The sequence below is a fragment of the Trachurus japonicus genome, chromosome 12 (genome assembly GCF_045865225.1).
Source record: "Trachurus japonicus isolate A0001 chromosome 12, Traja_1.0".
Taxonomy (NCBI): Eukaryota; Metazoa; Chordata; class Actinopteri; order Carangiformes; family Carangidae; genus Trachurus; species Trachurus japonicus.
The window spans coordinates 27,530,240-27,557,436 of record NC_140918.1 but is presented as its reverse complement, the minus strand read 5'-3'; the positions used below and the strand labels follow the sequence as shown (position 1 = coordinate 27,557,436).

At 42.7% G+C, this 27,197-nt stretch overlaps 2 protein-coding genes across 2 annotated transcripts in view; both read left to right on the top strand.

Annotated features, from left to right (window-relative positions):
* Window positions 1-2,965, top strand: part of scai (suppressor of cancer cell invasion) — a 29,884-nt gene extending 26,919 nt beyond the window's left edge. Inside the window, exon 17 of the mRNA XM_085794112.1 lies at window positions 2,685-2,965. Coding sequence (XP_085650238.1) covers window positions 2,685-2,831 — 147 coding nt within the window. The 3' untranslated portion in view covers window positions 2,832-2,965. The remainder of the gene's footprint in view (window positions 1-2,684) is intronic.
* Window positions 2,966-10,405: 7,440 nt separating this feature from the next.
* On the top strand, window positions 10,406-27,161 carry odf2a (outer dense fiber of sperm tails 2a). The gene is made up of 19 exons (XM_085794111.1): window positions 10,406-10,574; window positions 11,857-11,970; window positions 12,106-12,219; window positions 12,308-12,490; window positions 13,919-14,106; window positions 16,466-16,607; window positions 16,736-16,861; window positions 19,487-19,561; window positions 19,672-19,743; window positions 19,876-19,992; window positions 20,853-21,038; window positions 22,703-22,812; window positions 24,264-24,399; window positions 24,615-24,725; window positions 24,817-25,080; window positions 25,172-25,272; window positions 25,894-26,056; window positions 26,636-26,761; window positions 26,856-27,161. The coding sequence occupies exons 1-19, from the start codon at window positions 10,572-10,574 to the stop codon at window positions 27,024-27,026; spliced, it is 2,502 nt and encodes an 833-aa protein (XP_085650237.1). The 5' UTR covers window positions 10,406-10,571; the 3' UTR covers window positions 27,027-27,161.
* Window positions 27,162-27,197: the final 36 nt, after the last annotated feature.

Here is a 27,197-nt window from a genome sequence, read left to right as displayed (position 1 = left end):
ATACCTTGTAATATTCCTCCATACTGCTCATCCGCTGCAATCCAAGTGTCCTGAAGGGATATAGTCCAGATAATTTGCCTGGGGCGTGCTCTCACGCTCACATTGCCCCAGGCATATTCAATACAGGATGGTTTAGGTTGTAAAAATGTCCTAAATGACATAGTTTTGAGTAAACTCTGGACTATATCCCTTCAGGACACTTGAATTGCAGTGGACGAACAGTATAGAGGAATATTACAAGGTTTTTGTGTAGTTTTAGGTACGGTAAATTCATACAAAACAGCTGATGCGTGTTCCTGTTGGGGGCAGTTTTTTGGCAAGCAGTCTCTGTATTTGCCTTGAAAACAACTCCATCTCGTAACCTTCTGTTATTATCTCATAACGTGGTGAATGTGCAGGTCACAACTTGTCCACCAGAGCGTTTTAGAGTTGTTGGATTGTGTATCTGATGAGTTTTATGAGGGAAACCAAGAAATACCATTAGCCTCCATAGCGTAGCTCTGAGCAGCTTGCGGCTCTGCTCCGCCATTCTAAAAATAGCTTGCACCGACATTTAAAGGTAACAAACCTACTCCTAAAACTATAGGGATTATGACAATGGACCAATTTGCCAAAATGTTGAACTATCCCTTTAATGCTTGTGTAGGTCTGATCCTGAACCAGCATCTTTTGGCTCATCTATGACACACAAAAGGTCTGAATATGATCAGTATGGCTCGTCCAGTTTTGTTGCTCAGATCTGATAAACCGGTGATAGTACTGTATAAAAGACTTCAATGTCTTGTAGCAGTGAAATGAAGCTGCGTCAGACCTTGTAAAGAGCAGGTTGGAGCTGCAGCGTCCTACTGCTCAGGCTTCTGCTCTCCAACACTTTAGTCACATTCATGCTCCATCAGGCTCATAGAAACTGTCCCACATCACACAATACACTTAACCCACACACTCGATGCACACTTCAGAGCATCTATTCTGGGCTCACCACATCCCACAATGCATCACTGCTGCATCGCACCAGTCGGTAATGGACCTGTGCACTGGTCTGCAGATCATCATCGTGTCTCATTCCTGAGCTGAAGAGAAGAGACGAAAGAGAAAAGAAGGTTTCCTGAAGCTTCTGTCCTTCTTTTACATGATTTTTTTTATAAGAACCAAGTGCAACTAAAAACACAGATGAGTGTGTAAACGGTTGTGATCTTGGTGCACAGTGAGTATTTCCCCCTCTCTTTTCTTGCAGCTGTCTGCAGTGGCTCCACACTGAACACACTGAACAACAGTAGAATATCTAAATCTGTTCTTCATTGTCTCTGCAGTCAGGAAGCTACTAAACTGTCTCACAGCCAACATCTGGTCAGATGTGACTCCAGCACTAGTGACAGTTCAGACAGATTTGGACTTAAGTGAAACTGTTGGAGTCTGGAGAACTGGATTTGATTTAAAAGCTTCTACACTATGATAGTAATAGAAATTGTCAGGAGTGATTTGATCAACCACAAAATAAAAACAGCTAAAAAACTGTCCTGTTCATACCTCAACATTTTCTTCTAAGTTTGACTGTGACTGACCTTTTAGGCGGTGACGTCCATGTCATGTGGTCCAAACACTGACTTCAGATCAGATCATGAGATCATGTTCTCTGAGGAAGAATCCTCTGCCTCTTTATCTAATGGAGCATCGTTAGGACACTGACAGGTTCACACATGGCTGACAGTGCAGGAGTTGGCTGTGATTGTTCTTTTCTCCAACACCATGAGTCCTCGATTACTTCATAGAGATGAAGATGGGTCACCAAACTGACTCACTTAATTGAAAACAATCACTGCAATCTCTCTTAAATCAAACACAACACTTCCATAACTTAAACTTCCATAACTTAAACTTTTCAGTTTAATTCCCCTGCCACCTGTCACTTGCTCCCGTTAATGACATCATTTCTTGGAAGGAGGAAATTTCATCAACCAATATATACCTTTCAGCAGTTATAATCAATCATTCAAACACTGAATATTATTATTAATTACACAAACAAAATAGCAACAGAAAAAATGCCCTCATAGTGTTTCATTACTGTCCAACCCAGACCTGAAACACAGAGCAGGTGATTTACATTTACACAGTATAGAGGCTGTTTCAAGTCCTGATGGAGATCTGGAGCCAAGTGTTTATAGATTCAACCAACCTGATGTGAACTTACTGTCAGTGTACTGTGCAGTCATTAACGGTATTGCTTTTAAAGGGGACATATTATGGAAATATCACTTTTTGAAGGCTCTTTAACATATATTTAGGTCTTTGTCTTGCCTTCCAGCCCCCTAAATGTGAGAATTGACCAAAAAATCTGTAATTTTCAGGCTCCCTAGGTTGAAATCCAGGTGGTTTTACGAGTTGTTCCCTCCAGTGATGTAACTAGTTTTCAAATTTGCATAACTCCACCCCTACCTGGTACCAGTAGAAGGGGCGGGACAAGCAGTGGTTCATTTGCATTTAAAGGGACAGGCACTGAAACCAGCCGTTCTGAACAGGGCTGATTTGAGAGGATGAAAAGAGCTGTGATGTTTGATCCTTGGGGGATTTTGACCAAAGCATGTCACAGAGATGTCTTTAAGACACCTGGGAACTATTTTAATATGTGGAAAGGGGGCAGAATATGTCTCCTTTAAATGACGTGTGTTGTGATGTGTCTGCAGGAGTCCCGGAGCTTCCCAGAGTCGTACCCTGAGCTGCCCAAGCAGGACACAGTGGAGAGCAGCGTCCTACAGAAGCACGTCCTGGAGCTGGCCACCATGCTGGACGTGCAGAGCCTTTTCTGGGATGATTCACTGGAAGCCTACTAACACCTTTGCAAAGGGCACAACGGCACACGTGTACATAGAGACTCAGCTGCCAGAGCCCTCCGCTGTCCTTCGATTTTTTTCTTTTTTCTGTTTGTTTGTTTTTTACAGGTAATGACATGATCGATTCAGCACATCCAAGTTCACATCCTGCATTTAACTGTTACTTGTGGAAGCAAAATGTAGTGCAGCCAGAGAGTTTAAGTGTCAGTGTAAATTTTCTCTTTTTCGAGTCCCAGCGGCTTCACTTGTTAATATAAGATGATTTAAGGACAGACTCCCCGTCCGAAATTGCAGTTTGGGACGTCCTCCCTCATGTCAGACGGTTGTAAAGGTGTTAATGTGGGTCGTGTGTTTAGTTTTTTGAATAATATTTCTCATGGCGTATCGGAGTGAAGGTGGTGAATGCAGAGCAGGCAGATAAATAAATCCTGCCTCTTATAATAATAAGATTCGCACGCTGCGTTGGAATCTGAAAGATTTCACCATAAATGTCAGAGCTGCTCTGGATCTTTTGTTTGTTCGCTGTAAAACAGCTTCTCCTGTAGCAGGCCGAGGTGCATGAGGTTTGTTGTGTTGCACTTTTAGTTGTAGAATTTCACTCCTCCTTTGTGTCATTTACCAGCAGTCCATCGTCCACGGCTTCGGCCCCGTGCGTAGTGTTGAAAGTGGTGGTTGTTTCTTTTCCGTATCTGCATGAACACGGGCAAAGGAATGAATCCGTTCAAGTTCCTTTTTGTTTCCCCCACTAAGAGCAGCCTCCGCTTTGTGAGGATGGAAAATTGGATGGATTGTAGATTTTCAAATGGAGCCGTTGCATGTGTTGCATGGGCCTTTACAGTTACTGTTGAGTCAACAAATGAAGACAATCTATAGAGAGAGACAACAGGAGGGGACCCGGTGAAGGGGTGACGTGTAGTAAGCACAGCAAGTGAGATGCCTCCTGTGGCTGCCAGGGGATTTATAGGAAGTGTAGAGAAGGACACACACACACACACACTTCCACTCTGCATGTGTGACAAAGAGGGAACATAAACAGTGAAGCACCAAAGCCAGTTTATGTGTCGTAAGTGAAGATGGAGGCAGACGGAGCAACAGAGAGAGAGAGAGCACTAATGAAATACTGCCCTTCATCTGTTAATTTATTATATTTATATAATTATAACCAACGCTGGGTCATGTGGTCTCCTCTGTTTTCATGCAGCTGCTATGATGGTTGAAAGTATAGATTATATATTATTTCAAGTCTGTGTCATATTAAAGGGGTAGTTCAACATTTTGGCAAATTGGCCCATCATAATCCCTATAGATTTAGTTCGTTACCTTTAATTGTCGGTGCAAGTTGTTTTTAGAACGGCGAAGCAGAGCCATGAGCTGCTCAGAGCTACGCCACGGAGGCTCATGTAATTTCTTGGTTTCCCTCATCAAACTCATCAAATACACAATCCAACACCTCCAAAACGCTCTGGTGGACAAGTTGTGACCTGCACATTCACCACGCTATGAGATAATAACGGAATGTTAAAAGACAGAGTTGTTTTCGAAGTAAATTTGTGCAAAACCGCTGATGTGTGTTACCATCGGGGGCAGTTTTTCAGCAAGCAGTCTCTGCATTCACCTCAAAAACAACTCTGTCTCATAAAGTTCCATTATTATCTCATAGCGTGGTGAATGTGCAGGTCACAACTTGTCCACCAGAGCGTTTTGGAGTTGTTGGATTGTGTATTTGATGAGTTGGATGAGGGAAACCAAGAAATCCCATTAGCCTCCGTAGCGTAGCTCTGAGCAGCTCGCGGCTCTGCTCCAACGTTCTAAAAATAGCTTGCACCGACAATTAAAGGTAATGAACCTACTCCTAAAACTAGTGATTATGGCAATGGACCAATTTGCCAAAATGTTGAACCATCCCTTTAAGTCCAGACATTGAGACTAGAGGTCAGTGATAGTCAGTTTCCCTGTGTGTTGTAGCCGCTTATCATGACTTGAAAAGCAAAATGCTGAAAATCTAGTATAAAGTATTACTTCTAGACCCAATTGGCTCCAGCCGTCAGCTACTGGAACCACGAAAAGAGAGAGGGAATAGAATAAATGAAGGATCAGATTACAAAACAGAAGAGAAGAAAATAATTTACTTAGTGACTAAAGTGGTGATGGGAACAATGGTGGAGCAGGGACTAAATCAACAGTGCTCAAATACCATTTAAACTGTTAAATGATAGTTTCTTTTTAATTTCAGTTATCAGAATTTTATTATGTAGAAAACCAGATCAGATCAGATTGGTCTGTAACCACTGTAACCTCTGCTCTTGCCCCACAAGCTGAATAGACGTCAGTGAGATATTACAGCAAACATGTGGGAAATATGTTGATTGACTGAAAAGGAGCTTCCTAAAAGTTTTCATACGTTTTGTCCCAGACAAGAATTGCATCCAGCACATTTCCAAACATGGTGCAATGATTTGTTTTTAAGACAAAATGTTAGTCACTAAACCAGCTGGACGCCAAACCCACGCAGAGGTTGTTCGGTGCTGTAGTGGCAGCAGGACGGTGTGTGTGTGTGTGTGTGATGGAGGAACATGTGACCCAGCGTAGCAGTGACACTCACTGATCTCAGCTCAGAGAAGAAGAAGATAAACTCTCATTATGTAACATCCTTTCCTCCACCACTGCCCAGGCTGCTGAGGTTCCACATGTTTTGAATTGTCCTGACCCACTCCAGACAGGAAGCAGTGTGGAGGCTTTCACCATAGAGTCAAGAGCAACCAGCTCAGTTAACTGCCCCGACCAAAATGACGCAGGAAGGAGCCGAAAGAGATGAGATTGAGATTTCTGAGTTGACAGAGTTGATGGGAAAGAACACTACTGTAGTGTTTATTTAATTTATTGACATTGCAAGAGAACGTGTACAGATGATTTGAGGCAATGTTTCTGCACAGATGTGTGTGTGTTCAGTATTTAGCAAAGCGCGTGATGACATGAAGTTGAATTCGAGGAGGAGAGCGACATGTTAATGAGGCCAGTTTGTTTTCTGGCCGTTTTTCTAAAGACGTTACATTCCAACTTTCCTGAGGACGTGAAGAGCAGCAGAGGGAAACAGCTGTTTTCTCCATTTCACTTCTGTCTGGGACAGTGAGCCATTTCTACACTTTCTTCTACTTTCAATGTAAAAATCAGCCTCCACATTCCCTTGTGTTGACAGTTTGAGAAGATTAAGATATTGCTGGCTTGTATTTTATGAAGTTTAATATTGCTATGATCATGTTTGTTGTGCTTTAGGGGAGAAAAAAAAAGAGACGAATCCCTGCGTGTTATTGTTCCTCATGCCGGCTGAACTGTAGAAACTCTTCATCTTGTCGCTGCTTCACTTTCTAACAGCTTCTGCCTGAAACGTGTCAAACATGTCAGCCGATTCCAAACAGTGTTGAAGAGGCAGCAATAACATGTTGGTGAACAAAATGAGACAGAATGATCAAAACCTGCTGTTTTACAGCCCGTGGTGCTTTCAGTGCGACACCAGTCATGATTTTTTACTTTCCAAAGGAACCTACGAAACTTTTTTTACATGTTTGCACGTCAATTAGGACAAAAGAAGGAGAAGAAGAAGACGTGGAGAAATGTATTCCTTTAAATTGTCAAATATTGCATGTTGATAAGTTTGTACATTAAGACTCAAGACCTCATGTTTCTATGTTATAACATGTTGTACGGTGTATTCCCTGGTCTAAGACCCCATGAAAAGAGCAAAGACTGTGGCAGAGCTGCACAAAATAAGCATCAGCTAATGGAAAATATCCGCCATCGTAATTCTAACTATTAAAAAAGAAATCAATAAATGACAAACTTCTAGCTTCTTCTCAGACCATCCGCTGTATTGATGTCTTTTGCGTTTCATATTTAAAAAAAACTGTCACTTATTATGTAGCATCAGTGGGACCATTAGTGCAGAGAAAAGCACCGGATGAATTTGCTTGTATTCCGTCACAAACAGGGTTGTTCATTGTTCATCGGTGTGTGATTGTGTTTTTAATTCATGTTTCAGTTTTTGTATAATCAACCCAGCAGCACATGGAGCAGAGAGCATGAACTGATTCTGTGTGATGCGAATGGATGTTCATGCTACACATGCTTTGATGGGTGTATCAGAGCGGCCACTTAAAGGAGCTATATGTAAGGTTTTTTTTGCTAGTGCTACATAGCTAACATTAGCAATAACAGCTGTTAACAGCTCCCTTTACTCACCAACAGCTGTCTGCAGGGGTGGAAACAAACACCGTTGTTAACTCGTGTTGTTAAGAGACAAGAGTAAACAATATGTCTTTTTATCGTACTGAAGTTAGCATGCTAACCAACTAGCACTCCCCATTCTCTCACTTTCCGATAGCAAGTCAGAAGCCTCCGGTCCGTCCTGAAGACATACCAGCTCATAGGATGTGTTCTGACCGCTTGTTTAAAGACAATGATTGAAGCTCCTGACAAGTAACAACCACCACCACCTGCCCCTGATTCAGACAAAACTTACAAATAGCCCCTTTAAGTCTTGGAAGATGATTGTTTCTTTTTTTATATATATATATCACACTCCTGTGTAAACATGATAGCTCATAACTTATGCTCACATGATAATTTTGATGGTGTGTCTGAAGTGTTCAGATCTCAGAAGCTGTACAGTCGTGTATAGAGTTCATACTATATTCATGGACTCTAAAGCCTTATGCAGGGTGGATACTGTGACAAACCCAAGATAAAAAAAAAGAAAAAACCCTCTGAAACTCTTCTTGCCTTTACATAATACAGATGGTGACAAACTGAAGGAGACAACAACATAAAGAGTCTTAGTCATACATGTCCAAGTCTCTGAATGTCACTTTTGAATGATGGTTGATGTGATGGAGAGCATTGTCTTTCATGTTGCTCCAACCTCCCCCATAGTTCAACCAGATTGAGATCTGGTGACAGTGAAGGTCACATCCCATGATTCACAACATCTTCACCCTCATCAGACCATCAGCCACTTCTGTGTCTCTAGACACTCATCCTTTATCTCCACTCATCTACCAAGGCAGAGGACTGAGGAGTGAGGACCCTGTTGAAAATCTGTTTTTTTTCCCTTTTCTTTTCTTTTTTCTAGGTTTTTCCTGTAATTTGTCACCAACTGTGGTTTACAACCCACTGAGTGCTCAAAGATGTGAGTGATTTAAATGTTGCACTCTGATTTAGTATCAAATGACCTGTTATAAACAAATTATGTGAGAACTTTAAGTTGTTTCCAGGAGCTATGATAAAGTTTCTCAGTAGAAAATATTCCCATTACTTGAAATAGATTCAGTAAACATCTGAATTTTACCACAGAATCAATGTTTTCTTTTCTAAATTTTGTCCCTAATGCGAAATTTCATAGAAAATATGAAAGCAACAGAAAAAGGAGCCACTGCTCACCCTGTATAACCACTGTTAGAGTCCGTCCGAGCACCTGAATTAAACTTGTTTTTGACATTAGAGGCACAAGCACAAAGGCCACTGTTCCATAGAGGGGAACCACTTCCACAGAGAGGCCCACCCACCACATCACAGATAACTGCCAACCGATCAACCCTGATTTCTCACCCAGACACACAGGGGTCATTTCTATCTTTTTATACCTGTAAAAAAAAAAAAAATGTCCACAAGTTGGGTGCAGCACTCCTTTATAGCAACATGTGTGACTTGCTTGTTGTGAATTTTTAGTTAGAGTCAAACTGTCAAATGATTTTTCAGTATTTAAGTTTAAAAAAAATGCACAGATGATAATCTCTGTAAGCAGCATGTTTGTTTAGAATAGAAAGTGCCAAAGACTGTTGTACTGTCACTTTCCCATCTTAACAATGATTGAAATCAATTATTGTATCAGATGATTTTTGTTTTTTTTTCTGTGTGTTGCCAGATGAAGCCAATAAAGAAAATGAAAGTTTGGCTTAATACAAGGCCCAATATGTGATTTCATTGTGGGACTAGCTGGGGTGTGTGACTGCACCACTCTGTTGTCATCACTATCTGATAGATAGATTAACTTAATAGAACTTGAATGTACAGTTTTATGACTTGTATCTGTTTCCTATTAATTAAGTGTGAGCCAGATCTGTAGTGTTTATGGGGCACGGATGTGATGGAATCAGTGTGGTTGTAGTCCTTGTTGCCCTCCTGTGGTCAACCTGAGGAATTACAACTCCATGTTCTTTTATGACACTTGAACACACCGCTCACCTTTACTGTTTCTGTTATCTGGCATTCATAACATCATGTAAACAGCTGACTTCACATAACAGTGATGCTTCCTTTATTTTATTATTATTATTATTTGTTTTGTTTGCGCACTCCTGTTTACACAGAATTCAGCTGTTTTCATAAAAGAATTAAACAGTTCCACATTCTCAGAAATGGAGCCACCTCCTTGTGGCCATATTCCTTTCTGGAAAAAAAAAAAGCTAAAATATTTTTTCATCATATTTCCTGAACCAAACATGATCACACAGGAAAGGTGTACAGTACTGTATTCATTCATTCACTCACTCACACACTCATTCAAGCTTTTCTTTAATGTGGGAACTGACCCTACACAGGAAACAGGGAACACAATAAAAAATGAAAAAGTGCCAAGAAATAAAACAACAACAACAACAAAGCCTTAATTGAGGAAGAAAAAATCAAATCATAAAAGATAAATAAAATTCCAAAATGATTGTGAATAGACCAGCTAACACAGGAAAATCTGGAAGTAAAGTGCAATGTAATAAAAGATTTAAACTGCCCCAAGGACAAAAGTGAGGAATAGTTTTAGAGTGTTCTCCATGTTACAGCTGCACAATAAAAAAAACAGGATCTGCCAAGTTTACTAAGACTAGGACACCGGTATACACCTCAGCCAAAGGAGGTGTCTCACAAATTGACTAATTGATTTAGGATTGTTTCATGTTTATCATTAACTTCTAACTGTTCTTCTAACTGTCATTACTATGACCATAAAATGTTATTTTTTTAATAATAACTTTCCATTTTCATGTGGCCATATTGCACACTGACTCCAATGGTTTCATCCTCAAATTATGTAGACTCTAACTTGACTGATGATACAAAACTTTCTATTTGTTTGTATTTTTATATTTCAGACATAGGTGTCACTCTATTGACACGAAGCATCAGAATATCTCACCTTTCTAATACTAATAAAGATAAAGGCTGACCTTACTATCTTAATATGGTTCATCGTAATTGAGACGATATTTACAGTTTATCACCAAAGTTTCTACAGCTTCTCATTCTGTTCTACTATGTGATTGTATCACTTTCTGCCCAGAGCTAGTTAGACTGTAAAGGTTCTAAGCTTGAGCAGTCCAAAGTCGAAGTTTCCGAGTTCACCGTTTTCTTGAACGCAACACAAGTCGCTCAGAAACGAACCGGACCGGAATGCAGTGACTCTGCGCAGGCGCAGATTGAGCCTCCTCCGCAGCCTGTTGAGTTTAGAGCGTTGCTAAGGAACGTAATAATGGCGACTCTGGTCCAATCAACTGTTTTAAAAAGATGTCACGTGCTACAAACTGACCAACCAGAGCGAAGGAAGCGTCACTACCTGATAAAGTTTATCCAAGCTGCTGCTACTCCAACAGGCTTTTTTTTAATGAACGCACTTGTACTATTTACCCAAAACCAACGCTGTTCTGTAAATGAAAGATATCTTCAAGTCTTGACGACTTTATTCTGGTTTCTCATATGGTAAGACGGAGCATCTGTCTGTGACACGTACAGAGGCTGGTGAGGATGCTGTGTGTGGGAGCTAACAGGCTAAGGCTAATGTCAGGCTCATGTATACTTCTTGCTAAGATCCGTTGCCCTTGATTTTATAGACTGAAACACACATACTCCATACATTACATTAGTTTGAAATTCATAGTTCCTAATTATTTATATTGATTTTAGCAACGGGATTGAACTTGTGTTATTTTAAATTGGATTAACTTGTGTTAGCTTCTAAATATAGTTTTTAATTAACATAGTCCACAATAACCTTATAGTAGTATATAAAACAGCACATGCTCTCCAGGAGTGTGTTTGTATATGAGTGTGTCCTCATATGTATCTGACAATATGTGAACTCCATCAATAATCCCAGTTAGAACAAACAGAAAGACTATTTTTAATGATGTGACTGATTGGTTTTGATCTGTGGCCTGTGTTAAGAGTTCATTCTGACTCATTAGTCATTTGATCTGAAATTAATTAGTAATCCCAATAAATTTTCAAAGCTTCATGGTTTTAATTTAATCCAAACTATACACAGATCAGAAGGTTAAAGGGATAGTTCAACATTTTGGTAACTTTGCCTACTGCCATAATCCCTATAGTCATAGCAGTAGGTTCATTACCTTTAATTATCGGTGCATGTTGTTATGAGATCCACGGGCAGCAAGCTGCTCAGCCAACACAATGGAGGTGAATGGTATCTGTCCCTCAAAACTCATCATGTACATAATTCAACAACTCAAAAACGCTCTCGTGGAGAAGTTGTGACCTGCGCATTCACCACACTGTGAAATAATAATGTAACATTACAAGAGTTTTTTTTCGAGGCAAATGCAAAGCTTCAGAGTATTTGCTTCATGTGTTGTAATGTTACATATGTATTATACATGATTATTTCATATCATGGTGAATGTTCAGGTCACAACTTCCCCATGAGAGTGTTTTGGAGTGGTTGGATTGTGTATTTGATGAGTTTTGAGGGACAGGAGACCTGTACTGCCCATGCAACATGCACCGATAATTAAAGGTAATAAACCTACTGACTATATGGATTATGGCAATTTTGCCAAAATGTTAAACTATCCCTTTAAAACTTGTATTAATGTTAGGCTAATCATTGTTTATTTATTTACCTACATCAGCATAGACAAGCATCAGCATCATGAAAGGTTTCCAGAATTTGTGCAAAAAAAGGAAGTAATTTTCCCTAGTTTCAAATGTTTCTCTGTTGTTCTCATCACCCACTGTTTCACAGAGGAGAGCAATGAGAACCCGGTCAAGTTCACCTCCGATCCATGTGCACGTCAACGACAGCACACCGGTACACGTGCATGTAAAGAGCCACAGGACAAGTCCCGCCAGATCACAGGTTAGAGATGGACTGAAGTTATACTGGGACTCTGTCATAGTGATGTCCTTTTATTTTTACTGTTTTCAGTTATTATGCAGTGTAGGATCCTTACAGATAGTAAAGCCATGTGTCTCCACACACTTCCATTCAAAGGGGAAGACCAAGATGGACAAAGGAAACCTCCGTCCCACAGCCAAGGTCAAAACTCGAGTGCCATGGATTCCACCAGGAAAGTCCTCCACACGCGATGTAACGTACAAGTGGGAGGTAAGAAATCTCACATCACACCTCAGCATAGTGAAAACATTTAGGCAGTCAAAGATGTGTTGCTAATCACAGTGTAATTTACACCAAGGGGCCAATGCACCGCCTAGAGATCACACCTCCGCTCCCTGAACCAGAACCCGAGCGCTCCCACTCTGCCCTGCGGTTGGCTGACCTCACGTCAGAGGAAGAGGAGGGACTGCACGGACGCATCAGCCAGTATGAGAGGAAGATAGAGAGCTTACTCACTGAAGTCAGCTCTCTGAAGAACGAGGTCAGTTTCTTCTGTTGCCAGATTGGAGTCTTTCACTCATCAGGCTCTGGTGGGCTGAGCTCAGAGTGAAATAACTTTTCACCCTCTGTTGTTTAACATTTCCACTAAATCTGCCCTCAGGGGCCTTATTACATATTTAATACACTTGCTCCATAGTTAAATAATATTTTAAATAATTATTTTTTCTTGGAAAAAAAGAAGAAAGAAGTCTTTTCCATGACATCAATATCATTTACTAAATCTATTCACAGTTCTCTCAAGGGTTCATGACATGAGCACTCATCTGATCCTGAAAATCAGCAAATCCTACAAATAGTGTGGAGGATTGTAAGGCATCAGTGAGTGTTATGGCTGTAACAGACCCATAAGTTCTCTCTGTTGTCAATCAACAAGAAAATGACTCAGGCTTTACCTGAGCTGAAATGAACTCAGCTCCATTTCAGTTGTCACTCCAGGAATGTTTCCAATCAACTTGATGTGTCAGCTCAGCTGCACCTATTTGAGCTTAGCTGGCTGTAATTAATTCGAGATAGAAATTAAATCATATCCCTCAGAGCCTCAGGAGAAAAAGCTGAGTTAAAGCCTCCTGACACTGTTGTCACCACACCCACTTCACCTGCTGCACAGACAGTTTGCTCAGTGGAGCTGTGATGCCAGTTGGTATCTAACGTTGGGAATAAAACATAGTCAAAACACAAACATTAGCAGTAGCTATGTGAGTTATTTGGGTTTGAGAAATCAGCCACAGCCCCCTGCATGTCCCAGACGTGTCATTTTTGCAATTACATATACACGATGTTGTCATTTGATGGAGTAAAGGTGCAGGTAGAACACAAGCTTTTCTGGTAGAACCTACAACTAAGTAGGTTAGTTTGTGACCTGCACATTCACCACGCTATGAGATAATAACTGAACGTTACGAGACAGAGTTGTTTTTGAGGTAAATGCAGAGACTGCTTGCCAAAAAACTGCTCCCGATGGGAACATGCATCAGCGGTTTTGCATGAATTTACCTCTAAAACAACTCCGTCTCGTAACGTTCCGTTATTATCTCATAGCGTGGTGAATGTGCAGGTCACAACTTGTCCACCAGAGCGTTTTGGAGTTGTTGGATTGTGTATTTGATGAGTTTGATGAGAGAAACCAAGAAATTCCATTAGTCTCCATAGTGTAGCTCTGAGCAGCTGGCTGCTCTGCTCCGCCGTTCTAAAAACAGCTTGCACCGACAATTAAAGGTAACAAACCTACTTGTATACTATAGGGATTATGGCAATGGGCCAAGTTGCCAAAATGTTCCCTTTAATGCAGGTTTTCCACCACCATAGCTCACATACTTGAATCGATGATGATCATAACATATCAGAGTGTGTATGACCTGTGTCTGTTCGTCCACGTGTGTGTTCTTACATCTGTACTGCTCGTGTGCAGGTGGAGCTGCGGAAGAGGGAGCAGCAGCTGGAGCGCCAGTCGGAGCGCCTGAACGTCTCCCAGCGCGTGATCGCCGAGCAGGAGGAGGAGCTGGCCGAGGTGACCAAGGAGCTGGAGGAGACCGAGCGGGAGAACACGCGACTGAGACATTCCATGGGGAAGATGCTGGAGGAGACCGACTACAGCAGGCAGGCGGCGCACTACACACCGTCACCATGTTTGACCTGTCAGAGGCTGGAGATACTTTTGATTGTCACTGAAAATTACAGATTTTTTTTGTCAATTCTCACATTTTGGGGGCTGGAAGGCAAGACAAACACCCAAATATATGTTAAAGAGCCTTCAAAGTGATATTAATATGTCGCCTTTAAAATAATGGCAAAGACAGTGGAGTCTCAGGCAGCCTGGGCCAAAGAAAATATTACCACAGATATTTCAACCCTCTGAGGTCGGTGCCATTGTATTTGATGGCAAGGGTATTGTTTTACTCTTTCGCGTCTATCTCAGAAACGCTGAATGATAGCAACGTAATTCTTTTTTTTATTGAAAGTGGGACACTTCAACCTTTACTTTAGAGTCCACCGGTGTGTCTGCAGCTCACTCAGAAGCAGAGTAGTTTTGCCTCAAACATCCGTGTCCAATAGTAGACTCCTGCCCCATCACAGGATGGGCCAAAGAGTATTAATTTACATTAAGGTGGTTGTTCTGTTGCCTTGTATGATTGCGATTATTCTTTTTCTCCTAATCCTGAAGACCTCAAAGAACAATAGTGTCTAAAAAGAAGTTTATGATAATTTTCTGTGTTTCCAACAAATATATGTAGAAAAAGCAAAAATCTTTGCACATCTATTTCCTTGGCGGGTCTAAATTAAACAAATATATGTGAAATTTATTTTCAGTTTTTTTAATTTTCCTTTCTTTTTCTGATCATATAGCTTTTTCTACATTCTTATGACACCACTACAGCATGAATATTCTGAAAAAAATGATGAGGCTGAGAATTTTCAAGCATTAATATAGAGAATTAGAGAAGAAATGCCATAGACTCTGAAGGAACATGATGTGTTTTGTTTGTGTGGTCAGGTGTGCATCATTTAGCTCCGACACCTCTGGGGTTCAGTCTTTAAATTTCCTCTTGTCAGAATAGAACCAGATACTCTGATGTCACCTGATAGTTGATCCTTTTATTGGTGTCTGTAAATGCACCACTCATTTCCCAGCAGCAGAGCACTGAGCTGTCTTGAACATTGTTACCAGCTTCTGTTCTATTCGGAACGATACGAGACGGAGTTGTTTTCGAGGTAAATTCATGCAAAACCACTGATGCGCGTTCCTGTCAGGGGCCAGTTTTCAGCAAGCAGTCTCTACATTTGCCTTGAAAACAACTCTGTCTTGTAACGTTCTGTTATTATCTCATAGCGTGGTGAATGTGCAGGTCACAACTTGTCCACCAGAGCGTTTTGGAGTTGTTGGATTGTGTATTTGATGAGTTTGATGAGGGAAACCAAGAAATTACATGAGCCTCCGTGGCGTAGCTCTGAACAGCTTGTGGCTCTGCTCCGCCATTCTAAAAATAGCTTGCACCGACAATTAAAGGTAACAAACCTACTCCTAAAACTATAGGGATTATGGCAATGGGCCAATTTGTCAAAATGTTGAACTATCCCTTTAAAGTTCAAGCAGTCCACATATTATCCTTTGCATATCATTTCTGCAGAACCATACATTTTTCCTGTAGCATGAGCTACTCAACAATTATGCATAAACATAACAAAGCAAGTAACACATCTTACCGTACATAGATTGCAAACTAACATACATAAACGCTCCACCATAGTCATCCATGTTGTATCACTTAGTGAGGAACATTGAAGCTCAGTCCAGAGGGATCCACAACATATAAAACTGGTTGCCATACCCTTGTGAAACCCTCCATGTTATTATGAAAGCTATAAGTCAAATTTTCCAAAGGGACTACGCTCATTACCTCCTGGTACCAATCTTTTGATCCTGACTCCTGACCACTGCAGACTGGGAACAGCCCACAAGAGCTGCAGCTTTTCAGATGAGAGACCCAGTCGTCCTTGTCAAACTGGACCAAATCCATACACCGCCCATTTTTCCTGCTTCTAACACATCAACTTAACTCCCTTGGCTCTGACGCATCAGTTGCTGTTAACTCTATTGGCTGCTTCCCACTCTTCCACCTCCCACTCCCATCACCAAGGTTTTTCCCCCTACAAATACACACAATGGTTTTTTGCACCAAAAATCCTTCATCCAGACCATCTCCCACTTGTCTCAGTGACAAAAACTAATCTTAGATCACATAGAGTTACACTAGAATAAAGCTTGGTGTACTTCACAGCACACACTGATCTTTAAGACAGACTCAGGGACACAGAGAGAGAACGTCAGTGCTGGCATTGTTTTTTGGAATTGATGGAGAGAAGAATTATGATTCTTTTGTTTGACATTATCTGTTCAAAAATAAGACAAGATGAGTCCATGTTTATCTAGACTGTTGTCCCTGTCTCATCCTTGCAGACTAGACAGAGACAGCGTCCAACCAGACAAAGATGCTCTGCTCAGGAAGCTGATGGAGGCCGAGGTGGATGGAACAGCAGCTGCCAAGGAAGTGTCAGCCCTGCGGGAGTCAGTCTCTAAAATCTGCAGTGCCAGCGGCAGTGTGAGTATCTGTAAACCTAAATAATAAATAGTCAGGAGGATTGATGTCATTGTTATTTATGAGTTGAGTGACTGTCAGAAACTGTTTGTGGTGACTGTGTTCCTGTCTGTCTGGTGTTTGCTGATCAGAGACTCTCTGGCTCTGAGTCCTCTGTGCTGGCCCGTCAGAAGGAGCTGTTGCTGCAGAAACTGGAGACGTTTGAGGCCACGAACCGAACCCTGAGGAACCTTCTCAGAGAGCAACATGGATCTCAGGTACTGTTGTCTACAGTAGGTGTTTGTCATACGGTGGGTAAGTGAATGTCACAGTGAGGGAGAGCAGTTATACTAAAAAACAACCACTCTATTAGAACTAAAACACAAGACAAAGAAACACTCAGTACGTTCACATGACACTTGAGAAAACCAAATTATTGCCTTAATTCAACTATAACTGGACAACTGAAGTGCATGTAAACGCATCAGTCGGACTAATATTGGAGTTCTCCAACTCCGATTAAGACACCCAGATAAGGGGCGGTGTTTAGCTCACTTGGCAGAGCACCCGCCCCATATCCTATCCTGCGTGTCATTCCCCCCCCTCTCTACCTCCCATTTCCTGTCTCTCTCTGAACTGTCATTAAAGGTGAAAAAGCCCAAAAAATATGTATATATAAAAAAAAAGACACCCAGATAATGCAATTGGAATTTCACTTTCTCCGGCATGTATACGCCTTAATCAGAGTTTAACTGGACAACGCTGCTCATGCTCCACACCCCCTGCGCTGGCGTAAGATGCTGGAATAAAAACATTCAAGAAAGCCAGTCGCAGAAGCTATTGTTGTAGCGTTAGGGCGTTCTTGTTTGCCTCTCTAAATCACCATGACCACGAGGGATAGCATGCACCTTATCTGCACAATAAGTAACGTGCGCATCACGTACGAGATGAACAAAGCTGTACGATTAACCATCTCGCTGTTGTTCGAAAATGCCGGTCTGACGCCTGGCTAATAGGTCAACTGGAAAGGGGGTCGTATTAACCCGCTGAAACGAGATCCGGTCAGCCGATGGAGTTAGCAGTCCCCGCCCTCGTCCCCACGTCACCACATTCATGCGCATCCCTTGGCTGCACACACAGAGAGGACCGCCCCTTTATGCCGTTCTCTCTCCTCATTGGATAAAGGTTGTAGGATACAAGGAAAGTTTTCTCCTCGGCTTACAGCAGAGCAGAGTGACTGACAGACCCGTGTTTCAGACCAAACACTCTATATAAGTGATTGCTGTCGGAAGATATAACTATTTAAGACTTATATTAACACAAACATTCCGCTTACTTCTGCTTTAAACTGTGTATGTAAAAGTACTGAGTGAGGGGAGGGGAAATAAGCAGAGTGCTTGGAAGTTGCAACACATGTGATGAGGGTGCTCTTTGGTGGGAGACACAAAAATTCAAAAAGAAGATGAAAAATCAGACACACCTGAGCAGGTGCACAATGAACTCACAAGTGAAAGTACAAGGCCTCTCCAGTAGATGGCTCTTCAAAATAGAAAGAGAAAGAAATCTACATATAATAAATGAAAAAATGTGGGCAAACTCACCTCAACAGTGAGGTGAGTGTGTTCATGAAAGAGATCTGTGGTGAGCGGCATTCATGCTGTGAAGGTGTTGGATGTGTCAGCAGCTTTTCTGCTCTGGGAGGCCCAGCTGAGCGGCTGCCAAATAAACTCTCCCATGTGACACAGCGGTGAGCCAGGAGTCAGGACTAGCTCCAAGACAACGGGAGGGGCCTCACATCTGTTACTACACCAGGGAGTCTTATTTCAATGTTTTGAACGGGATACACAGGGAATACTGGGCTGTTGGATGTGTGATGTCACCTAATGAAGTGGCACAAGTGCCAAGATCAGAATTCATGTCTGACGGTGTGGCTCATATTGTTTCCTTAAGAGTGAAGCATTTCCTACATGAAGTCTTAGAGAGTTTAATGTGTTATTATCATAAGACATAAAGCAGTTAAAATTCACATTTGATGAACACAAACACAGACCGACCCCTTCTCATGTGCTGTCACAAAATATCCACATTATCATTAATAATTCTGGCTCTAGCTGGATGAGTGTAAATATAGACCTCTGATTTAATGAGCTAATGTTTTTTTGGCTGCGCTGCAGACGCAGGCTCAGCACTGTAATCATGTATATTGGAGTCTGACTGATGATGGTGTTGCCACCACTGGTCAGCAGAGTGCTGAGCCTCAGTCTAATGAGCTGCTCTGTCTTCCTGGCTGCTGAGAAGAGGAGGAGCACTTCCAATACACTGAGCCTCACTTCCATTATGGCAAATAAACAACTTTAATTCCATGTATCATTATTACTAAAGGAGGCAGAGGAAGAACTAAACATGAGACACATAAGTAGGGATGTCCGATAATATCAGCCTTATATTAGCATAAAAATGTAATATCTGTCCATTTCGTTATCGGTTTTTCTGCCGATAATGAAAACCTGAACGTAATGCCTGGATTTTGTAGTGAGATAAGTAGCGGTGGACCGACGCTACTTAATTCGCTATGTTGTTGTTTTTCGTTTTTCGGTTAAAAAAGCCTGCATATCGGATATCGGCAAATTTCCAATATCGGACATCCCTACTCATAAGAGAGAAGTCATCAATAGCGATGCCTGATACTAACGACTATGACCAGCTCTACATTTCATTCAGAGGGAGTTAGACATGAAGAGCTGCATCTAATCAAAGTCTGGTATGTTCTGGAGTTGATGTAAATTTAGTCTGAGCTACTGTGAATCCCAGATGGAGGCTGTGAGCTGTGTGAGGAAATAGATAAGAAATGTAATCTCGTCTTTGTTTATGTTGCCTCACAACATTTTACTGTGTTTGGACAGATGGAGTCGATGCATCTCTCAGAGCAGAGGGACACGTTACTCAAGAGGCTTGCAGACACAGAGGCAGAGAACGCTGTGAGTTTAAGAGAAGATTTTCTGTCTCTTCTCTCTTTTCCATGCATTTTCCCCCTCTGTTTGTGATACGTGATACAGAAGTAAAGCTCGTCTCACTTTTCCTTTGGCAGCATCTTGTTGTGAAACTTCAAGAGAAAGACAAAGAGGTCAATCAGCTGTCCAGGCTTTTAGATACTGAGAAGGTACTGAACTCACAACCATCCAAAACTAAACAAATCTTAATCAGTCTCAATCCTTTAGTTAAAGAAGAATTATCTTATTGTTTAGTTTAAAAGGTCATATTCTTACTAGTGTACATTCTGCTGTTGCTGCAGGACAACGCAAAGAGCACAGCTGATCTGTCCAAGACTCTGGAGACAACAAGAGCTCATTTACAGGGACAGCTCCGCGGCAAAGAAGCTGAGAACAACCGTCTCTCTGTGCAGATCAAGGTTTGTCATAGTGTCTACTCTAATACTGTACTGAGTCTGTGCCAAATTAACGATCGATTGCAGCTGAGCAACAGAGTGACAACACATGACAGCGACAAAAAAAAAAAAGGTTCGGTGTGAACGCAACTTAAATCAATGTGTTTTGTTACCATGGCTGCTGCAGTCCATCTTAAGGCCTTTGCACATCAAGTCCATTTTTTTTGTATGTGTTTTTTTCTGTCACCTGACAAAAATCGTTAAAGGGATAGTTCACCCAAAATTCAAATTTCACTTATTATCTACTCACCCTCATGTCAACTAAGAGCTGTGAGAATTTTCAGAGTCCTCCGTTCCTTCTCTGAGTTACGGGGGGTCCGCGCAGCAGTATTTGTCCATATAAAGGTTGTGAATGGATACCACTTTTCTTCATCCAAAAAGACACACCAGAAAACATCCAAATACCTCCATACTGCTCTTCTGTAATGTCCCTCTTGTATTGAAGCCCCGACATGAGAAACTGTTCCGAAAAAAAATTAAATAAGTCTATATTATAAGCTTGTTTGTAGCGGAAGCTCCCAGTGTCTCGGTTCACTGCTCTTCCTGTGTCAGTGCAAATCTTGCGTGATGCACTGACTGGTGGAACAATTTCTCATGTCGGGGCTACAATACAGGAGGGACCAGATGCAGGAAATCAAACCTGTTCCAAAAACTTTAAGTCAGTGTAGAAGCATGATCGACACAACATGGGATCAAATTTATTTTTAGACGTGCAGCAACTTCCGACGAAAAAAACAGACTTGGTGTGCAAAGGGCCTTTGCTGTTGTCTGATCTACACACTGCGACTCCAGCGGTCATCTCTCCTACTTCCCACTGGTTCCAGAACCTGGAGCGAGCAGCCAGTCAGCAGACGGTAGAGATGGAGCATCTGAAGGAGCAGCTGACCACCCTGAAGCAGGAGGCCGGCGAGGATCGAGAGGCTCTGAAACGAGCAACACGGGCCCAGAAGCAGCGAGCGGAGCGCAGCGAGGTCACCGCAGGACATCTGAGCGTCCAGCTGCTGGACATGGTACGGCTGGCTGCAGCACAGAGCGAACAGGCTCCTCCAAAAACAGTGGAAGCACAGGCTGAGGTCGACATCCTCACCAGGCCTTTTCCTACTAGGAATAGACTATTGATCATATGTTGAAGAGAGAACTGAGCTGCTCTTGTCTAGACTTTAGACTTTATTTGTCCCCTTGGGGAAATTCTTCTCACAGCACCGTCTCCATTTCACAGACAGAACAGAACAAGAAAACACATTAGAAAACAGAACAGCATCCACACTTAAAGAGGTACTTCACCCAAAATCAATGTTTCACCAATTTTCTACTCACCGTCATGCCAAGGAAGGGTCTGGAGAACTACAGAGTCATCAAAACACTTGTGGAGTTCCAGGGGGGTCCGGCTCACTTTTGAATCGTCCAAAACACCAACTATGAAACATCCAGATACCTCCATACTGCTCATCTGTACTGACCCAAGTGTCCTGAAGCTGCCACATGAAAAAGTTGTTCGGAAAAAATTAATTTGATCTCTGTTTTTAGAGATGTTCGTTCGTCATTGTAAACAATTGGATGTATGATGTAAGCACGGAAGAACATCTCGCAGCAAATCTCACGCATGCGCACAAACATCAACAGAGCCACTGGGAGCTACTGCTACAACAAGGATAAAAACAGAGATCACATTTTTTTCCGAACAACTTTTTCATGTGGCGGCTTCAGGACCCTTGGGTCAGTATGGACGAGCAATATGGAGGTGTTATGATGTTTCATAGTGTGTGTTTTGGACGATTCAAAGGTGAGCCGGACCCCCCTGGAACTCCAAAAGTGTTTTGATAACTCTGAAAGTTCTCCAAACCCTTCCTTGGCATGACGGTGAATAGAAAATTTGTGAATTATCGATTTTGGGTGAAGTATCCCTTTAACAAAGTCCACACTCTGGCCTGTTCAGCGAGGCCTATAGGACAGTCAGAGAGACAAGAAATGGGGAGTGAGAGAGAGGGAATGACACGCAGCAAAGGGCTGCCAACTGATGGCGTTGTTTTGGTAGGGCAGGAGCCCCCGCTGCAGCGGCCCTGCCTGGGTTCAGTTCCACCCCTGGCAGCTCTTTGCTGCATGTTGTTCCCCATCTCTCTCACTCCCCATTTCCTGTCTCTCCATGTCCTGGTCTCTTGAGTCTGCAATGCGTGTAACGGCCCTGTTGTTTAAATCTGTTCTGGTGTGGGGAGACCAATTATTCTGGAAGCTGTGGTGGTTATGCGTGTGAGTTTGAACAGATACCGGTAACATGTTGAAGAAGCAGGTGGGACAGTACATGAGGATGGATTGGATCAATACTTTGATGCAGCAGCAGGAGGAGATGGGAGGGGAACATGAGGTCCTTTTAGAATATGGATGGCTGAGAGCTTTCTGGATGTACATCTGTCCTATTCTCATCAACATGTTATCTCAGTTAAGTCTTGAGGGATTTTCTTCAACTGATTAGATTTTAGTGGTTAAAGGTCATGGTGATCTCACATTCTTGTAAAGGCAACATGTCAGGAACGCCCAGAGAGAGTTTCATTACTTCTGACACACTTTGACCTCATAAAAGCTGTTTTATTTATACAATAATTATAGAGAGATTGTGACCGCATTTCCTGTAACATGTCTGGTTGGTGGAGATGGTGACTCTAGTTTCTCTCTGCAGGAGAAGCAGGTGGCAGACGCCGTGTCAGCTGCTGAGACCTGGGAGAGCCGTCACGCACAAGAGGTTAAGGAAAAGACTAGACTGGAGCTCGAGCTGTCGCTGTTGAACAGGTATCTCTAACAGCTCCACACACACACACTTATAGAGCACCACAGTTGTCCTGAGCTGCCGCCAGACCAAAGTTCACCTGGTGACGTTTACCAATTGGAATCTGGTTTACCAAAAATCAGAAGGGGGCAGGAGACACTGTGGATAGGGCTCTTTATTTCATTGCTCATTTCACCTCCACTAATAAAACAATAAACAAGCATTGCTTTCAGAATGACAGGTCATCTCTTCCCCCTCTCAAATGCTGGTGATTGGAGAGTCTTGTGCCTTTGCCTTCACTCAGAGAGAGTCAGTTCACATCAGGAAATGAATCTGTCTCACTCTGCTCCTATAGATATGAATAGGAGACACTATCAGGTCCAAGTGCTCCATTAGCCACAGCACAGAACACACAGTTGTTGAGCATGTTTCTTCATTAGAACTTTAGAAGTTATTCTAACCATTAATTGATTGATTGATTTTTGTATCCACTACCTGCAGTTATCTATAGAAGTATCTCACTGACAGGAAGTGTTACTCATCTTGTAAAAAGTATGAAACTGTCACCAAACTGTGGCTTCATTCTAAAAAAAAATTAATTAGCAATGAAAAGGTGAACGTCCTGGTTCAATACTCATTATTGTCTATGGATATTCTCATTCATCCAGGTCATCGTTTTTTTGGGGCAAATTGAATCGTAGGCAACTGGACTTGTATTTGTCTGGGAAGACGTTTCGCCTCTTATCCAAGGGGCTTCATCAGTTCGTACGCAACAAGTCTCACTAGTCCGCACTAGCTAGACGACAAAAAAACCCAACTCATTACTGTAAATTTAAAAAAAAAATACCTTATACGACCAAATAGTCGCCCACGTGCCTGTGCTCTAATAGCTGACCTCATTCAGCTTATTAAACACCCATTCAATTAAACGTCCGGGCGATTAAGTGTTTACCATCTTGCACAGAAAAAAAAGTGTTTTTTTTAAACAGCGTTTCACCGGCTCTCACCTCTGTCAGTCAGCCCCTCCTCCCGCTCTCTCTCTTGCATGCAGGCGCACACACAGACACACAAACACGACAGGTCGCACTGGACTGCTAAAGACAAATAAATAAATGCGCTAATTGTGTAGTGTTACCGCGATCAACCCCCGCTCCCGTTACTGTTCATAACACTGATCTGATTGGCTGCTCTGATCAGCTCCCTGTGTCGCGGCTACACAGACAAACTTTATTGTCAATAAAGATGTTTCGGGGAAAAACGTAGTTTTGTTCCAGTGGTCCTACGGTGACCTCCTTGTTCTTTGCATAATGGTCTGGTGCTGCTCATTGCAAAAATAAATTGTAGCCTGTTGCAAATATGCGCCTGGTTCTTATAAATGCCTAGGCTCCAAGTCGATTTAGCATATTAAACGCCTGGGCTACTAAATGTCATATACTGTACGGTAATGACATCTGACGTGTTGTATGACTGACAGTCGTATAGCAGAGCTGACGGAGCAGCTGCAGAACACGGAGGATAAAGGCCGACAGGAGAGAGAGTCTCTGCTGGATCACCTGCACGGACTGACTGCAGACAGCACCGCTGCCAGACTGGAGAACCAGAACCTCAAGGTGAAACCAGTGGGACACGTTTACTGTCAGTGAACCTGAGCATCAGAACCTCTACATGTCTGTTCTGTGTCTGTGTCCTGGATGACGTCTTTCCTGTTTCCATTTTTCACTCTAATAGACTTTCATTGACTTGCATTAGATTAGCAGGACGGACCCTCTGGTTAATTACAGTGATAACTGATGACATGTGATGTAAACGTGTGTCTTCCTGTCAGGCCACGGCGTCTGCAGTGGAGGAGAAGCTCGACATGTCTGAGTCAGAGCTTCAGCAGGTCCGAGCTTCCATCAGGCAATATGAGAGTCTGCTGGAAGGCTACAAGATCCAGGTATCAGAGGTGTACAGCACAGCACAGGTACCACATACACCGGTAACGTCCGTATAAAAAGTCTGAACCCAGTTTTTTTCCATCGGTCCAGGTGGGGAAAACGCGGGCTGAGGCCGACGAGTACGCCGCCCGTCTGGCCCAGGCGGAGCGAGAGGCCCAGGCCGTGCGCGCCAGGCTGGAGCACGAGCTAGAGGAGGTGCGCAGGGAGATGCTGGGGCGCCTGGCCGAGCTGGAGCCTCTTCCTGAAGCCCTGCAACAGTCCGAGCTCCAGCTGCAGGAGGCTCAGGACAGGGAGCGCAGCCAGGAGAGACGCAGTGTGGAGCTCACCACCACCCTGGCCGATCTCCGCATGAAGGTCCCTAACAGTCCTTTGTCTAAATGCCAGTTCAAGTCAGAATTACACAGCAAGGTCAGGTCAGTGAAGTGCTTGTGTCGTCTCGTGTCAGGTGGAGACCCAGGGCAGCCAAATGGAGCTGTTCAGACACAAGAACAAGGTGCTACTGGAGGAGAACAGACAGCTTCAGCAGCGGGTGGAGAGTCTGGAAAGGTCAGTCTGCTGCCTTTCACTGTTCGATCCGAGGTGGTCTGACATTGTGTCATTACTCAATTGTGCCAAGTAGGGATGTTTTGATTACTTGTTTTCACAATTAATCCCAGTATTTAACACCGTTACAAGAAAATAGCTTGCACCGAAAGTTAAAGGTAATGAACCTACTCCTAAAACTATAGGGATTATGGCAATTTGCCAAAATGTTGAACTATCCCTTTAAGACAAGTAATAAAAAAAAAAGACCAGCTCAATTAGTGTAGACAACAACATACAAATATAGTCATAATTTGGGATCTTGGCCTGACTCTGTTAAGCTCTCATGGCTGTACAAAGACATTTCAAATGACAGTTTCTCCCAGCCCTCTGTGTGCTAATCTTGGATGTATGTCAGAGGCAATGTGCCAATTATTATAGCTTCTACTTCTTTAATTGCAAGAAACTTTTTCTGGAAGCCGCCCTCAAAACCACTCTCTTCTACAAACTGCTTGAAAAAGAGGAGGAGAGAATCATCTCTAAATGAATCCTGAGTGCTAAGCCTGTAAAAAATGTGACAGACTATAGTTAACTGTTAATATTAACAGTTTATTGTTGTTGTCTCTGTCTTTTGTCATCCTGCAGAAAGCTGGAGGAGGCTGTCAGTCAGAACAACGACCTGCTGGCGGTCATCACCAAACGTGAAGACACCATCCACAACAACCAGCTCCGTCTGGAGGAGAAGACCAGGGAGTGTTCCCTGCTGAGCCGGAAGCTGGAGGAGGCTCTGGACAGCGCTCGCCAACAGGTACCTGAACCTAGCACAACTCTGGTCATAGAAAGAGGTGTATTTAAAGGGATATTTCAACATTTTGCCATAATCCCTATAGGAGTAGGTTTGTTACCTTTAATCGTCGGTGCAAGCTATTTTTAGAACGGCGGAGCAGAGCCGTGAGCTGCTCAGAGCTACACTACGGAGGCTAATGGGATTTCTTGGTTTCCCTCATCAAACTCATCAAATACACAATCCAACAACTCCAAAACGCTCTGGTGGACAAGTTGTGACCTGCACATTCACCACGCTATGAGATAATAACGGAGCGTTACAAGCTCTGAGCAGCTTGCGGCTCTGCTCTGCCGTTCTAAAAGCAGCTTGCACCGAAAATTCAAGGTAACAAACATACTCCTAAAACTATAGGGATTATGGCAATGGGCCAATTTGCCAAAAATGTTGAACTATCCCTTTAAACCTCAGTGTTAATCCCAGACTCTGCAGCCTGTGTTGTATGGATGTGTATAATTATCTTTTATGTCTTGAGGTTCATGTTTTTATGGATATATCCGTAATGTTCTGTCATTAAGTTCAGTGTGTTGTATTTATCTCCAGATGTCGGATACCAGAGAACGAGCTGTCACCAAAGAACGCTCCACCCAGGCCAAGATCCTGGACTTGGAGACCCAGCTGAGCAGGACCAGCTCAGAAATCAACCAACTGAAACGCAACAAAGACGAGGTGAAGGCCTCCAACAGTTAACTCAAGTTAACTCAAACTTAGGCCTGTGTAAACTGTAAGCATGTGTGTAACGTGTGTGTTTTGTGATACTCAGGTGGAGCGACGTTACCAGAGCCGACTCCAGGATGTGAAGGATCGGCTGGAGCAGTCAGACAGCACAAACCGAAGCCTGCAGAACTACGTCCAGTTCCTCAAAGCCTCCTACACCAATGTGTTTGGAGATGTGGCCCTCAGCAGTGCTCTGCGGGCCCCCTCACCCATCTGACAGCCCCTCCATTAGAGCAGCTTTATACACACTAAGTCCAGTACACGAGTGTGTCTCTAGATTTACTAATGAGAGCTGGAGGCTGTTACGATGACAGTGTCAATCAGCTGCTTGTTTCATACACTGTCAACAAGTCAGATGAGGAGCAACAGGATCTGTGGGGCTTTTACA

Coding starts and splice junctions, on each gene's coding strand:
- odf2a (XM_085794111.1), top strand. Junction 14,107..16,465: donor GAGGAGACCGACTACAGCAG/GCAGGCGGCGCA, acceptor TCATCCTTGCAG/ACTAGACAGAGACAGCGTCC. Junction 19,562..19,671: donor ACACAGAGGCAGAGAACGCT/GTGAGTTTAAGA, acceptor TTCCTTTGGCAG/CATCTTGTTGTGAAACTTCA.